This window comes from Salvelinus namaycush, chromosome 42 (assembly GCF_016432855.1).
Source record: "Salvelinus namaycush isolate Seneca chromosome 42, SaNama_1.0, whole genome shotgun sequence".
NCBI lineage: Eukaryota > Metazoa > Chordata > Actinopteri > Salmoniformes > Salmonidae > Salvelinus > Salvelinus namaycush.
Window position 1 is genome coordinate 8,435,732 of NC_052348.1, and position 13,453 is coordinate 8,449,184.

The 13,453-nt window shown below is 42.2% G+C and overlaps 2 protein-coding genes and 1 long non-coding RNA gene across 3 annotated transcripts in view; all 3 read left to right on the plus strand.

Moving 5' to 3' along the window:
* LOC120034804 (zinc finger protein 69 homolog) overlaps window positions 1-13,453 on the plus strand; it is a 139,059-nt gene that overhangs the window by 101,501 nt on the left and 24,105 nt on the right. The window lies entirely within an intron of this gene.
* On the plus strand, window positions 126-5,188 carry LOC120034892. Its single transcript, XR_005474080.1, has 2 exons — window positions 126-1,314; window positions 3,321-5,188. It is a non-coding gene; the product is annotated as an uncharacterized LOC120034892 (long non-coding RNA).
* On the plus strand, window positions 7,351-11,435 carry LOC120034847 (zinc finger and BTB domain-containing protein 18-like). The gene is made up of 3 exons (XM_038981496.1): window positions 7,351-7,837; window positions 8,246-8,376; window positions 8,580-11,435. The coding sequence occupies exons 1-3, from the start codon at window positions 7,555-7,557 to the stop codon at window positions 9,735-9,737; spliced, it is 1,572 nt and encodes a 523-aa protein (XP_038837424.1). The 5' UTR covers window positions 7,351-7,554; the 3' UTR covers window positions 9,738-11,435.

The following is a 13,453-nucleotide window of genomic DNA, read 5'->3' on the forward strand; positions in this document are numbered from 1 at the left end:
TGAACAGGTTATGGTAGTAGGTGCCAGGCGCACCGGTTTGAGTGTGTCAAGAACTGCAACACTGCTGGGTTTTTCATGCTCAACGGTTTCCTGAGTGTATCAAGAATGGTCCACCACCCACAGGACATCCAGCCAACTTGACACAACATTGGCGTCAACATGGGCCAGCATCCCTGTGGAACGCTTTCGACACCTTGTAGAGTCCATGCCTCAACGAATTGTGGCTGTTCTGAAGGGAAATGGGGGTGGCACTTAAAATTAGGAAGGTTTTCCTAATGTTTTGTACCCAGTATATCTCAACATAAGTCAGACATCACCAGGCAAATAACACACGAAAAATCCATGTCTAAAAGTCTATCCATGTGTCATGTTTGTTAAGTCTGGACAGTAACATTTTCCTGTAGGTGGTTGGCTGGAAGCTAACAGATGAGACTGGGAAGCCATCTTGGATTCCCAGACGGGTGCAGCCAAGGGCCCAGGGGACAACATAACCGAGCAGGCCATGACCAGAGGCGACATAGTGGAGGTCAGTGGATGGGACAGTGTCCTCAACTCTGGGCCGGGGAACAACACCGTTAACCACAACCGAACACAAATCAACATCCGGACTTACTCTCCATGACAACAGACTGGCTGAGACCAGGGCTAGGCATAGATTTGGTCTGCAGGGACAGGGAAGTGTCCGTATGTGGCGGGTGAGAACAGACACAGACTCAGCTAGCAATGCTCCTATAATTGTGTTTCAGACAGAGTGATGGCGCATGAGGTTGACCGTCTAACAGGTGCTGCCTTCAGCCTGCCTTCTATAGGATCTATCAACTGGAACATGGACCCTGTGACAACACAGACACACACGACCTCCTCACACTCTCCTAATGTTTATCCAGACCTCAGACAATGCCAATGCCTCAACTCTAAATGGTTACACAAGCCCATTGACAAATGACAGTAGTAGAGACGGAATAAGTAAAGGTGGTGACACCAAAGAGAAGCTCTTACAGTTTTCATTCTGTGGTAAAGCCTTCAGTTTCCCCAAACAGGTGGAGATCCACCAGAGGATGCACACAGGGGAGAAATCGTTCAGCTGCCACCTGTGCCGGGCCAGTTTCTCAGACTCATCCAACCTGAAGAGGGTCCACCCAGGGGAGAAATCATACAATTACCCCAAGTGTGAGAAGAGGTTCTCCCACCAGCACCAGCTGAAGATGCCCCTGAAGATCTACACAGGAGAGAGGCCATTTGCCTGTGTTCTCAGAGAGGAGCTACCTCAGGATACACCAGCAGAAAATGCACACGGCCCATGTATAGTGAAATGTATGTACTAGTTATACTGAACAAAAATATAAATGCATCATGCAACAATTGGGTAAGTTACAGTTTATATAAGGAAATCAGTCAATTGCAATGAATTCATCAGGCCCTAATCTATGGATTTCACATGGCTGGGCAGGGGTGCAACCATGGGTGGGCCTGGGAGGGCATAGGCCTAATAGGGCATAATCCTCTGGGGTGCCAAGCCCAGCCAATCAGAACGAGTTTATCCTCACAAAAGGGCTTTATTACAGACAGAAATACTTAGTTTCATCAGCTGTCCGGGTGGCTGGTCTCTGACGATCCCGCAGGTGGAAAAGATGGATGTGGAGGGCTGGCGTCGTTACACGTGGTCTGGTTGAGGCCAGTTGGATACAGCCAAATTCTCTAAAACGAGATTGGAAGCAGCTTATGGTAGAGAAATTAACATTAAATTATCTGGCAACGTCTCTGGTGGACATTCCTGCAGTCAGCATGCCAATTGTATCCTCCCTCAAAACGTGAGATATCTGTGGCTTTGTGTTGTGAGACAAAACTGCACATTTTAGAGTGGCCTTTTACTGTCCCCAGCAAAAGGTGCACCTGTGTAATGATCATGCTGTTTAATCAGCTTCTTGAAATGCCACACCTGTCAGGTGGATGGATTATCTTGGCAAAGGAGGAATGCTCACTAACAGGGATGTAAACAAATTTGTGCACAACGTTTGAGTGAAATAAGCTTTTCGTGAGTATGGAACATTTCTGGGATCTTTTATTTCAGCTCATGAAACATGGAACCAACACTTTACATGTGTGTTTATATTTTTGTTCAGTGTAGTTTGTTGGTAGTTAATTCTGTTGGTTTTGGATATCGTAGGGAACTGGATGAGGTGACATGAGGAAAGAATTAGTATGATGAGGTGATGGTTGGTGTGATGGTGTCTGTAAAAATGCTTCACTGATGAAGTGACAACTAATTCCCTTTAGGTTGATGGTGTTTCATAGTGAGATAGTGCCTTAATTCATGTTTACTTGACATGAAGTAGTGAAGATGTGTGTAGTGTTGAACCTTTTCCAAAGTATTCTAAAAAATGATTTATGTAGTAGTGGAGATGTGTTTAAGTCCCGTGTGAGAGTGTATGAAAGTTTTGGTCAAATTAAAGACTAAATTGACTGTGTGCTGACTGATTTGTAAAATAAAACATTCTGGGACTGAGTTTCCCTCATCTCAGTCGAACCAAAACATCATACAGTGCATTCAGAAAGTATTCAGACCACTTGACTTTTTCCACATTTTAAGTTACAACCTTATTCTAAAATGGATGAAGTTGTTTTTTCCCCCCTTATCAATCTACACACAATACCCCATAATGACAAAGCGAAAACAGGTTTTAGTCATTTTTGCACATTTATAAAAAAAATATTCAAAACAGAATTACATTATTTACATAAGTATTCAGACCATTTGCTGTTAGACTCGAAATTGAGGTCAGGTGCATCCTGTTTCCATTGATCTGAAAGATCTGGAGGATCTGCAGAGAAGAATGGGAGAAACTCCCCAAATACAGGTGTGCCAAGCTTGTAGTGTCATACCCAAGAAGACTCAAGGCTGTAATCGCTGCCAAAGGTGCTTCAACAAAGTACTAGTCTGAATGCTTATGTAAATGTGATATTTCAGTTGTATTTTTCTATTTAAAAATTTTTACAAATGTTTTGCTTTGTCTTTATGGGGTATTGTGTGTAGATTGGAGGGGGAAAAAAACATAATCAATTTTAGAATAAGGCTGTACTTAACAATGTGGAAAAAGTTAAGGGGTCTGAATACTTTCCAGATTCACTGTATGGAGCATTTAATTTTTTATAATACATTCCAATGGCTACATATTGTTAGGTACATGAATCACAGTGTTATAGATTGGCTTGACTGTGTTTAATATGTTATAATATCGTGTCATGTAATGTTTCTGTGTGTACAGCAAAGAGTTTCTTATATAAACCTTTGTACAGAAAAGTATCATCTTTATTTGCAGTCTGCAGTCCATGAAGACCTGCTGATATCCGGTGTTGCTGGTGGGAGAGATTGGACTTCTGAAGCTGCTGATCACAAATCCTGGTCCGGGATCAGGACCCTGGATCAGGAGCCATCTCTCTTCCTTCCCAAGTCAGACCCAGGACCCAATCGTGAGGGACAGAGACTCCACCACCACACAGAACACAACCAGTGGACAGGTGGACTGAACAACCTCAGTCCTGGTGGTCATCAGAGAGACAGAGGCCCCAGTCAGGGATCCAGTCTGCAGCCCAGATCCTTCTCTTCACAGTCTCAGTGCAGGGATGGAGCAGGGCCTGGGGCTGATAGAGATCGACCCTCCTGTTATCCATGATGAACAGAGCAGGTCACCCTGCGCTTCAGCCTTCACAGTGGGAGACCCCCCTGGTGGGAGTCTAACAGGAAGTCTGTCTTCCCCTTCAGGATCTCACCTAATGCCTGGTGACTGGGTTCATAGAAAGCCTGGACCTGGGTCTAGCGTTCCTCAGTTACCTCATGGTTACCCCACCAATACAGACAGGGTCAGGATGGGCGTTCACCACGAGAGGTACCTAGCCTATAACACAGCACACAGCACACAATCCCAACAACACCCAAACAATGACTAGAGGTCAAGGGGGGAACTCAAAGACTAACCACCTGAGGGTGGTGGTTCCTGCTTCTACCTCTGGTGTCACTGGGTCAGAGCGTGTGAGGCCGAGCATTAGGACGGACGCCGGCAAGACGTACGCCTGCCCCACATGTGAGAAGCGCTTCGCTCAGGCGAATTATGTGAAGAGGCACTAGGCCGTTCACACCAAGAACAAGCTCTTCAAGTGCAAATTATGTTACAAGAGATTTTCCTTCCTGACTAACCTGATCAGACATAGGAGTGTCCACAATGGGGAGAAATCGTAGCCGTGTGGCTTGAGATGTATGCAGGGGATGTCTGGGAACTATTCTTTAGCTTAAATATTATAGTTATTATGTTAAGTGTCTTGGGGTAAGAGGGTAATTAACCACATACCTCTCATTAACCCTTTGTTAACTTGCTATTTGAAATTGGATTGTGAATACTTATTTTTATGAGAGTTGCTAAAACACTTTTCTTTCTAAACGAGTGTGCTCTCAGCTTTAAAGACAGTGATAACACATCATTTGATGTGTAATGTTATAAGCAGTATCTTATTTCAAAGAACAGCGCGAGTACGTTTTTCATTGAACAGTGACCAAGAGCAATTTCCACATTGGTGTTGTTATTTAGACTTTTATGAACACCCTGGAACTCAAAATATGACTAATTTAACTGCACAGCATCACATACTTACCCCAATTAGCATTTAATGCGTACCGGTAACTCAGAGCTCCCCAGGTCACTCGCCTCTCGTGCATACTTTTTGTTCCGGCACCTCCCGATTTACAAATGAATCACTGATTACATGATTAAATAACCATAGTTATTCTACAACATTGCCTGATTTTTTGCATCTTGTTTTCATTCTATTGTAAGGCCTACATGAAATGTACAAAATGTGTTTGTATGTAATAATTCTTGAAAACACTTATGGCCATTTTTTTAAATAAACTCCAATGGCTCCATATTGTTAGGTACTTGAATCACACTGTTAGAGATGGGCTTGACTGTGATTAACATTTTATAATATTATGTAATGTTTCTGTGTGTACAGCAAATAGTTTTTTCAGGTAGCCTAGCGGTTAAGAGAGTTGGGCCAGTAATCAAAAGGTTGCTGGTTTGAATACCCGAGCTGACTAGGTGGAAAAACCTGTTGATGTGCCCCTTTCTGTATCAAAGCGTCTGCTAAATTACTAAAACGCAAATGTAATAAACCTTTATAGTTTTCTGCACAATCTTTGTTTGCAGTCTGCAGTCCATGAAGACCTGCTGATATCCAGTGTTACTTGTGGGAGAGAGTGGACCTCTGAGATGGCTGGTCACAAAGACTTTCCCCGGATCACGACCATGGATCAGAAGCCATCACTCTTCCTTCCAGAGTCAGAACCGGGACCGAACCACACAGAACACATCTGGCAGGGAGTCCGGTTGCCGGCATCAATATCTCAGGTGCCACCTACCACTGATGTTTCCTTGCGCAAGGAACTTAACCCCCTAAACTGCTCATTGGACGGTGCACTGCGGCTGCTCTCTGCTCCAGCCTCTACAACTTAATGTGTTTGTATGTATGTGTGTGTGTGTATATCAGGGGTTGGATAAAAGCAGAAGACAAATTTCCATCACACAATCCCAATAACAATGGCTAGAGTTCAAGGAGGGAGCTCAAAGACTGGCTCCTGCTTCTATCACCTCACAACGTGGGAGGCCAAGTATTGGGATCGACATCGACAAGCCGTGCACGTGGGACGCCTTCTCTGAGGCGAAGTATGTGAAGAGGCGTTCACACCAAGGAAAGGCCCTTCAAGTGCAAACTATGTTACACGAGCTTCTTCCTGACTAGCCTTATCGGCCTGTGTCCAAAACGGGGAGAAATCGTAGCAGTTTTGTTTGAGATATACAGAGTGGATATCTGGGAACCTTATTATAGTTATCATGTGAAGTGTATTGGGGGCAAGTATTGGGGGAGTTTTTTTGTATTACTAAGTCCCTCAGTTGAGAATCTGAGGGGTATGCTATGATTAAAGCTAGATCTAATCAATGTTTTCTAAAGCTAGCCTGCTTCAGTTAGCTTCACACTTCAGCTCAGGCTCCATCCATACTACGACAGTTGATATTGCTCGTCAGCCTGCTGCTGACTCTAGCAGGCTTGTAACTGCGCGTGCATGTCGCACATTTTAATGTGTGCCTAAATCAAAATGAAAGAAAAGTTATCTTGCAAATTCGGCAGGCCACGGTGCGAAATAGGCTTGTTGATGTGCCGTCTTTATTTTATTACTTAATCGTTCATTTAAAAAATATGTATATTTCACCTTTATTTAACCAGTAGGCCAGTTGAGAACAAATTCTCATTTACAACTGCGACCTTCTCACTTCTATCAATACAAATAATTGTATTAAATCAAACACAAGTTTAACTGTGCGTGAAGTTTAAAATATATTGTCATTACTATATGTGTAATGTTATAATACCAATCATATAAAAAAATTAAAAAAATACATTTTTTTTTTTATTAATAAAATATTTATTCTGTCATATTCCTCAAATGATGGGATGCTGACGCAATCTTTGTGAGAGGTGGGAAATAAAAGTTAATTGGTGCTCAACTCGCAGCTCAGGCTCTTCATTCAGCATAAATGGAGTTAGCCCTGAGTTAGCCTGCCCGGGAACAGGTTAATTCTGAAGGAGTCGTTGCCATAGAAATGTACCTGGCTAAAAGGTGAGCCACTTTCGTTGTACCTGTTATCCCGAATGGAACTCAAGAGTTGACCAGTTACCTCGCTAACAACTCAAACCATGTAGTATAGGGCTCAAGGTACGCTTACATTCTCACACAATACACAGACTTGTTGTTTGGTGTGCTAGCATAGCCAAAACACTGTCATTGAAGTGTAACACAACATTTCTCCGAATTTGGTTTTGCCTATGTTCTATTCATAACAAATATGTCCCCCTCTTTTTATAACACCTTTTAAACAGTGGTACCTGTTCCTTTACTACGGTGATCAAATCTGTTAATGAGGAATCGTGCTGTCCGTTTGATATCTTTACTTTTATTTGCTTGTTTATTATTTAAATTTAAAATTGGTCTTAGTTTCGTTGGCTTCCTTGAAACCTATAGGTTTCTGTCCTTGCCACCGATGGGATAGAGCGAGACATTATTTTTAGATAATTTACGGTAATTTTTCTAAACAAGGCTGCGCTGAGCTTCCAAGAAAATGATCATGAATGGTCATTGCTATCTGGAATCTTTGGGACGTCCCTTGTAAGGGTAGGGTGGCCGACGTCCCAAGGATTCCAGATAGCAACGACAAATCATGACTCGTTGGTTTGATGTAGCAGTACCGTAGTTCATAGAACCGTATCCTTTTCATTTAGCCACACCCTATGAGCTATGACGCCAAAAACGTCCTTTCTCTTCAGTGTAAACGGAAGTTAGCAATGACCAAAAACAATTTCTACGTTAGCTTTTTTTATTGCTGTTATTTATACGTTTATTAACACGATGTAACTCTAAATATGACTAATTAACTTAACAGCATCACATACGAATTGGAGACAGGACTTGGTTGATAGATGTTATCTAGGTATAGTTAGCTAACAATGGCTAACTGCATGGTTTTTCACAATCAAATAGCCTCCATTATGGAGATGCTAGCAAATTCAGCCGTGGCAGAGATCTGTAAACTCGTAGACGACGACTATGCAGTGTTCCGTTTGGAAATGACTCAAAGCCAGAAAGACAACAGGGGATTGCGGAGGAAACTACAACTACTGGAATTGAAGGTGGCACGGGAGCGCGCAGAGAGAACATTGCGACAGCACGTCGTCGCCAGTCGTCCCAGTAGTGTCAAGATCCTCGACCGATACAGAGGAATGGCAAGAGGTACATTTTGCAGAAGGCAGAGACTGCGGGGCCTATCGCCCGGTTCCCGAATGCGCATGTGTTCAGATGTGTTACCCAGAATTGAATCTTGGTCAGTTTTTAGATAGAATACAATACTTTCCCTCATTAATTATATTTATTTTACCAGGCAGGTAAATTAAGAACAAATTATTATTGCACAAAGACATAATATTCTAACCAGATTCTTGATTTACTGAGTGTCCTATTATCATACTCAATAAAAAGAATGTGATGCATGGGACATCAATCAATCAATAAATAGTATATCAAGAAGTTATGATACATTTTACTTTGCCAATTGTAGACAGTGTCAAGAGTGTACAACATAGTGTTGAGCATTGAAAGTACCTAACTTAACCACCCCTTTTGCCCCAATCACGTTCTTAGGTGAAGGACATCTCACTGGAGGCCACAGGAGCTTTGTGAAGCCAGCGGGACACAACGTGTGGAGAGATGACCAACCCATAGCTATAGATGAGGAGAGTGGAACCTCAACCCAGCATGTTATTGTGATAGAGGTTAGTGTCATAGTGTAACGTAAAAAAATACAGTACGTAAAATGTGACACGTTTATTTCAGAAAAGCTCCCCCAGCTATTAATTTGCTTACATGTACTGTACATCCTTATTTATCTGCCATAGGGGAGCTTGTGAGAATTCTCTACAATATTGTTGTCCAATTCAACTCAAGTACCGGTAATAACCTCCTCTCTGCTTGTCAGTCTGCAAATGCAGATGCTGCAGGTTCTGGGGTCAAGCAGGAGAGGAATGAAGGAGAGGACCCTAGACACAACAGAGACATCCAGACTGGAGCAGCGGCTGGAGTGGCATCCCCTTTAGTCACGGAGGACCTTGCCAATGCCGCTGCGCCCCAGGCCAGGACCCGACGCAGCATCACGGAGGTCAGTGGAACGCTGAACGACGCCCTCAAGTCAGAGACTTTAGGATCAGACCCAGAGAGACTGGGGCTGGGGCCACTGGGCTGTCCTCCTGCTCCTGGCACAGAGTACTTACCAGTATTTCACCAGAGCCAGAGGACGGTTAATTCCCATGGAGATGGTGATGCATTCTACACTGGCATTGATGATCTGTCTTGTTCTTACGCTACAGAGATGGACCCTGGCCACATATCCTTGGGTTTAGAAACACAGACTGATCTGTTTAGAGGGGACTGGAACCGGTACAGTAGTAGTGTATACTCTGAAGGGTGCCTAGATAAGAAAAGGGAGGTTATAGTGGTAGATGAGGTGACTGTGAAAGTGGAGGGCGATGCTCCTCCTACATGGAATGCAGATAGTCACCTAGGAGATGGACAGTCACATGGCAGAGATTTCTTAGATTACAGGGGAAGCTTAGAGACAAATCTAAATGTCGACACTCACTCCCCTTTACATGTGTTCAGGGATCGTGACCCAGTGTCCACGTCATTGGGGCCTTTCGATTCACAGGGCTCCGTCCTTTTCGATCAGGTATTGAACTCAAAAGACCAAAGTGCCAAGATGCAGGGAGGGGGAGCCACATCGGGCAATAATAAAGACAAACCGTTCCTCTGCATGTTCTGTAACAAAGGCTTCAGCTGCTCCCAGAAGGTGGAGATCCATCAGAGGATCCACACAGGGGTGAAACCCTTCAGCTGTACCCAGTGTCACATGCGCTTCGCCCAGGCTTGCAACCTGAAGAGGCACCAGAGGGTCCACACAGGGGAGAAACCCTACAGCTGCCCCCAGTGTGAGAAGAGGTTTTCCCGCCAGCACCAGCTGAAGATGCACCTGAAGGCCCACACGGAAGAAAGGTCGTTCACCTGTACGCACTGCGGAAAGAGTTTCTCGGAGAGCTGCTACCTCAGGATACACCAGCAGAAAAACCATTCCACTCTATAACATAGAAAGTAACCATTCCACTTGATAGTTTCTGACATTTAGATCAAACACTGCATTAAAGACAAATGGTAATTGTTTTCAACAGAAAATACCCATAGATTAATAAAACCCATTAGGCTACAATGCCTCTTATTCTCTGGCTGTATACAAAAATCTATACGTCTCCGAATGGGTCCATTAATTGCTAATGCAGTTAAGGTGTGGAGACAGGCCAACAGACATCTCATGATCTCATTCCCTTTTCACAGCCATTCTCCATTATGGACAATATCCTAAACTTATCGGGCTCAAACTTTGTTTTTCAATCAATGGTCTAGTAGAAATATTTTCATCCTCAGTGACATCTTTGACAATTCAGGTCTTCAAACTTTTCAAGACTTCAAAGAATCATATAATCTCCCAGGGACTTCCTTGTTATTTTTTTCCTTATGCTCCGCTTGGCTCTCAAAGCCTACGGAGTACCCTGGGATTCCCTTATTGCCACCCATCACCTAGTTGAGACTCTTTTGAATACTCCCAAATCTGTTGGCCTGGTCTCCACTCTCTACTCCAAACTCTACTCGATCGACAAGTGTTCACCTGCGGCCACTTCCATCTGGAACAGAGAACTAATAGGTTTTGGAGAACAGTTGAACTGGAAGGTGATTTGGAATGTTTTCTCATCAAAAAACATCTCACCAGTTGATTCATTTAAAATGTATTCACAAATGTTTTGATACACCATATAGCCGCTTCCAGATGAAACTCTCTGGCGATAATCTTTGTAAACTGTTGCCCTCTTGAATCAGTCGGGATCTATATACATATGTTTTGGGAATGCCCAGTGAATCTGTGCTGGAAATTCACTGTTCGACTGAGAGACCTTACAGATAATTGTATGTGTGGGGTACAGAGATGGGGTAGTCCATTCAAAAATCATGTTAAACACCATTATTGCACACAGAGTGAGTCCATGCAACTTATTATGTGACTTGTTAAGCATATTTTTACTCCTGAAGTTATTTAGGATTGACATAACAAAATACTTATTGACCCAAGACATTTCAGCTTTTCATGTTTAATTAAGTTGTAAAAATGTCAAACAACATAATTCCATTTTGATATTATGGGGTATTGTGTGTTGGCCAGTGATAAAAAATCTAAATTTAATCAATTTTAAATTCAGGCTGTAACAACAAAATGTGGAATAAGTCAAGGGGTGTGAATACTTTCTGAAGGCTCTGTAATAGTCGACGGAGGTTATCCGAGGATAAACGATTTTTAACAAACCCACTTTTATCAATAAATGAAGTTCTGTCTTGACTTTGGAAATAGTCATCGCTACCTGGTCTGAAAATAGTTTGTGTTGAGAACGCTCTAATGCAGTTAACATTTCCAATTCTGATGTTTTCTTTCATTGTGATTTATTCAACACCGATGCAAATGCAGTTACATCATTTTTTTTTAGAAAACCTTTGATGGCATCCCATAGAATCGGGGGTCACCAAGTGAATTTGTATTGATCATTATTAATTAATTTGGTTCAATTTCAAATTGATCACAGAATGTAGGATTATCAGATGGAATTCTGTTATATCTAACAATATGCTGTTCAGGCAATCAAAAAATGTTAGATCATATGAATTTGGAGCGTACACATTAATCTTTTTGGGGGGGGGAGTGTACACATTAATAAATTGTTTCTTTCCATTATGGATACATTTATGGAAAGTGATTCTGCCTTCTTAAGTCTGGGTCTTTACCCAAGATGGTGATTTTGAGTTTATGTATCATTATGATTACACCTTTTAGATTTGTTTGGGGCTGATGAAAAAGCAGACAGTTTGTACAAATGGTTCTGCATTCTATGTGAGTCCTTATACAGCATGTGTGTTTCTTGGAGCGTTGCTATATCAATATGGTTTCTTGCTAGAATATCAAGACAGCTAGACCGTTTGATAGGAAAATGTATCCGTTTCAAATTCCATGAGAGAATAGCTAGCGTTGACATTTGTTTTTCAGAAAGGAATGTTTTATTGATGATAAAATGGTTATCTTTAGTGTTGATAAGCCCATGGATGTGTAACAAAAAGCAGGATCCACAGGGAAACTCACCCATTGGTCGTTCCCCACACAGAAGACTCCCTGTAAACCATCCCCCCCTTCCTTGTCCCCCCTTCCCTAATCCTCCCCTCCCTGGAATAAAGACGCGTAGCAGCAAACGCTTGTGGGTGTGCCCGCAGCATATAGCAGCACGTTCGATTGGGGGTCAAGAATTCAGCATAGAATATCATAGTTTGTATGAAGGTCTGGTTATTAAATATGTAAATAGATTAATCCATTCTCCATTTCATGAATTTATTCACAGGTAAATAGTAATATGCTCTAAACCACTCTGGTGACAAACACACTTTGCTGCCCAGTTTCCAATCGTCCACATGGCCAGGAGAACCTATTCAAGTAAATGCATTTCGAAAATGTATTTTTGTAAATGTATTTTTAGCTAACCAGTTACAGTGTAGGCTAACTCAAATGAGCTGCTAACGTAGCTAGCTATCTATCTAGCCAACTTTACATACTGTATTAGCTAGCTAGCTGAATTAAATATCACCAGCTACCTAACTTCATATTAGCTATCTATTTAGTTGTATTTGTCATTGTAAAAAACAAACTCCAAATGCATTTGTAGGTAGCTAGCTAACAGCCATTGAGGAGGGTGAAAGGATAACTACCCCAGCTGTCAAAGTGAGAGAGTAGGCTTTTCTGGATAGGGCATGTACTTTTGTGTAGTTCCAGTCCCTAGAAGTGAGGACAGAGCTAATAGTAACATACTATTCAGTTCTGTCTAGTTTGAGCATAATGAAGTCTGTTTCTTGTGATGTTTTCTGTCCTCAGATACAGAGAGCAGTGAAAGCCTGCCTGCAGATGAAGAACAGTGGTTCTCAGTCCTGGTCCTGGAGACTCAAAGAAGGGCACATTTTTGTTTTTTCCTTAGCAGCTGATCAACTCATCATCAAGCTTCAATGGGTATTTATGTATTCAATGGGTATTTATGTATTCATTTGTGACGCTATCCTTGATATGATCCTGCTGTTGTCACATGCTACCCATGTGTGCACATACATCTATCTATCCAATGTTATCAAATCAAAAATATGTCACATGCGCCGAATACAACAGGTAGACCTTACCGTGAAATGCTTATTTACAAGCCCTTAAACAACAATGCAGTTTTAAGTAAATAGAGTTAAGAAAATATTTACTAAATAAACTAAAGTAAAATTGTATTTAAAGTAACACAATTATATAACAATAATGAGGCTATATACAGGGGTACCGGTACCAAGTCAATGTTCAGGGGTACAGGTTAGTCGAGGAAATTTGTTAATGTAGGTAGGGGTAAAGTGACTATGCATAGATAATAAACAGCGAGTAGCAGCAGTGTAAAAACAAAGGGGGGGAATGCAAATAGTCCGGGTGGTCATTTAATTCATTGTTCAGCAGTCTTATGGCTTGGGGGTAGAAGCTGTTAAGGAGCCTTTTGGACCTAGACTTGGCGCTCCTGTACCGCTTGCCGTACGGTGACAGAGAGAACAGTCTATGACTTGGGTAACTGGAGTCTTTGACAATTTTTGGGGGCTTTCCTCTGACACTGCCTAGTATATATGTCCTGGATAGCAGGAAGCTTGGCCCAGTGATGTACTGGGCTGTACGCACTACCCTTTGTAGCACCTTAC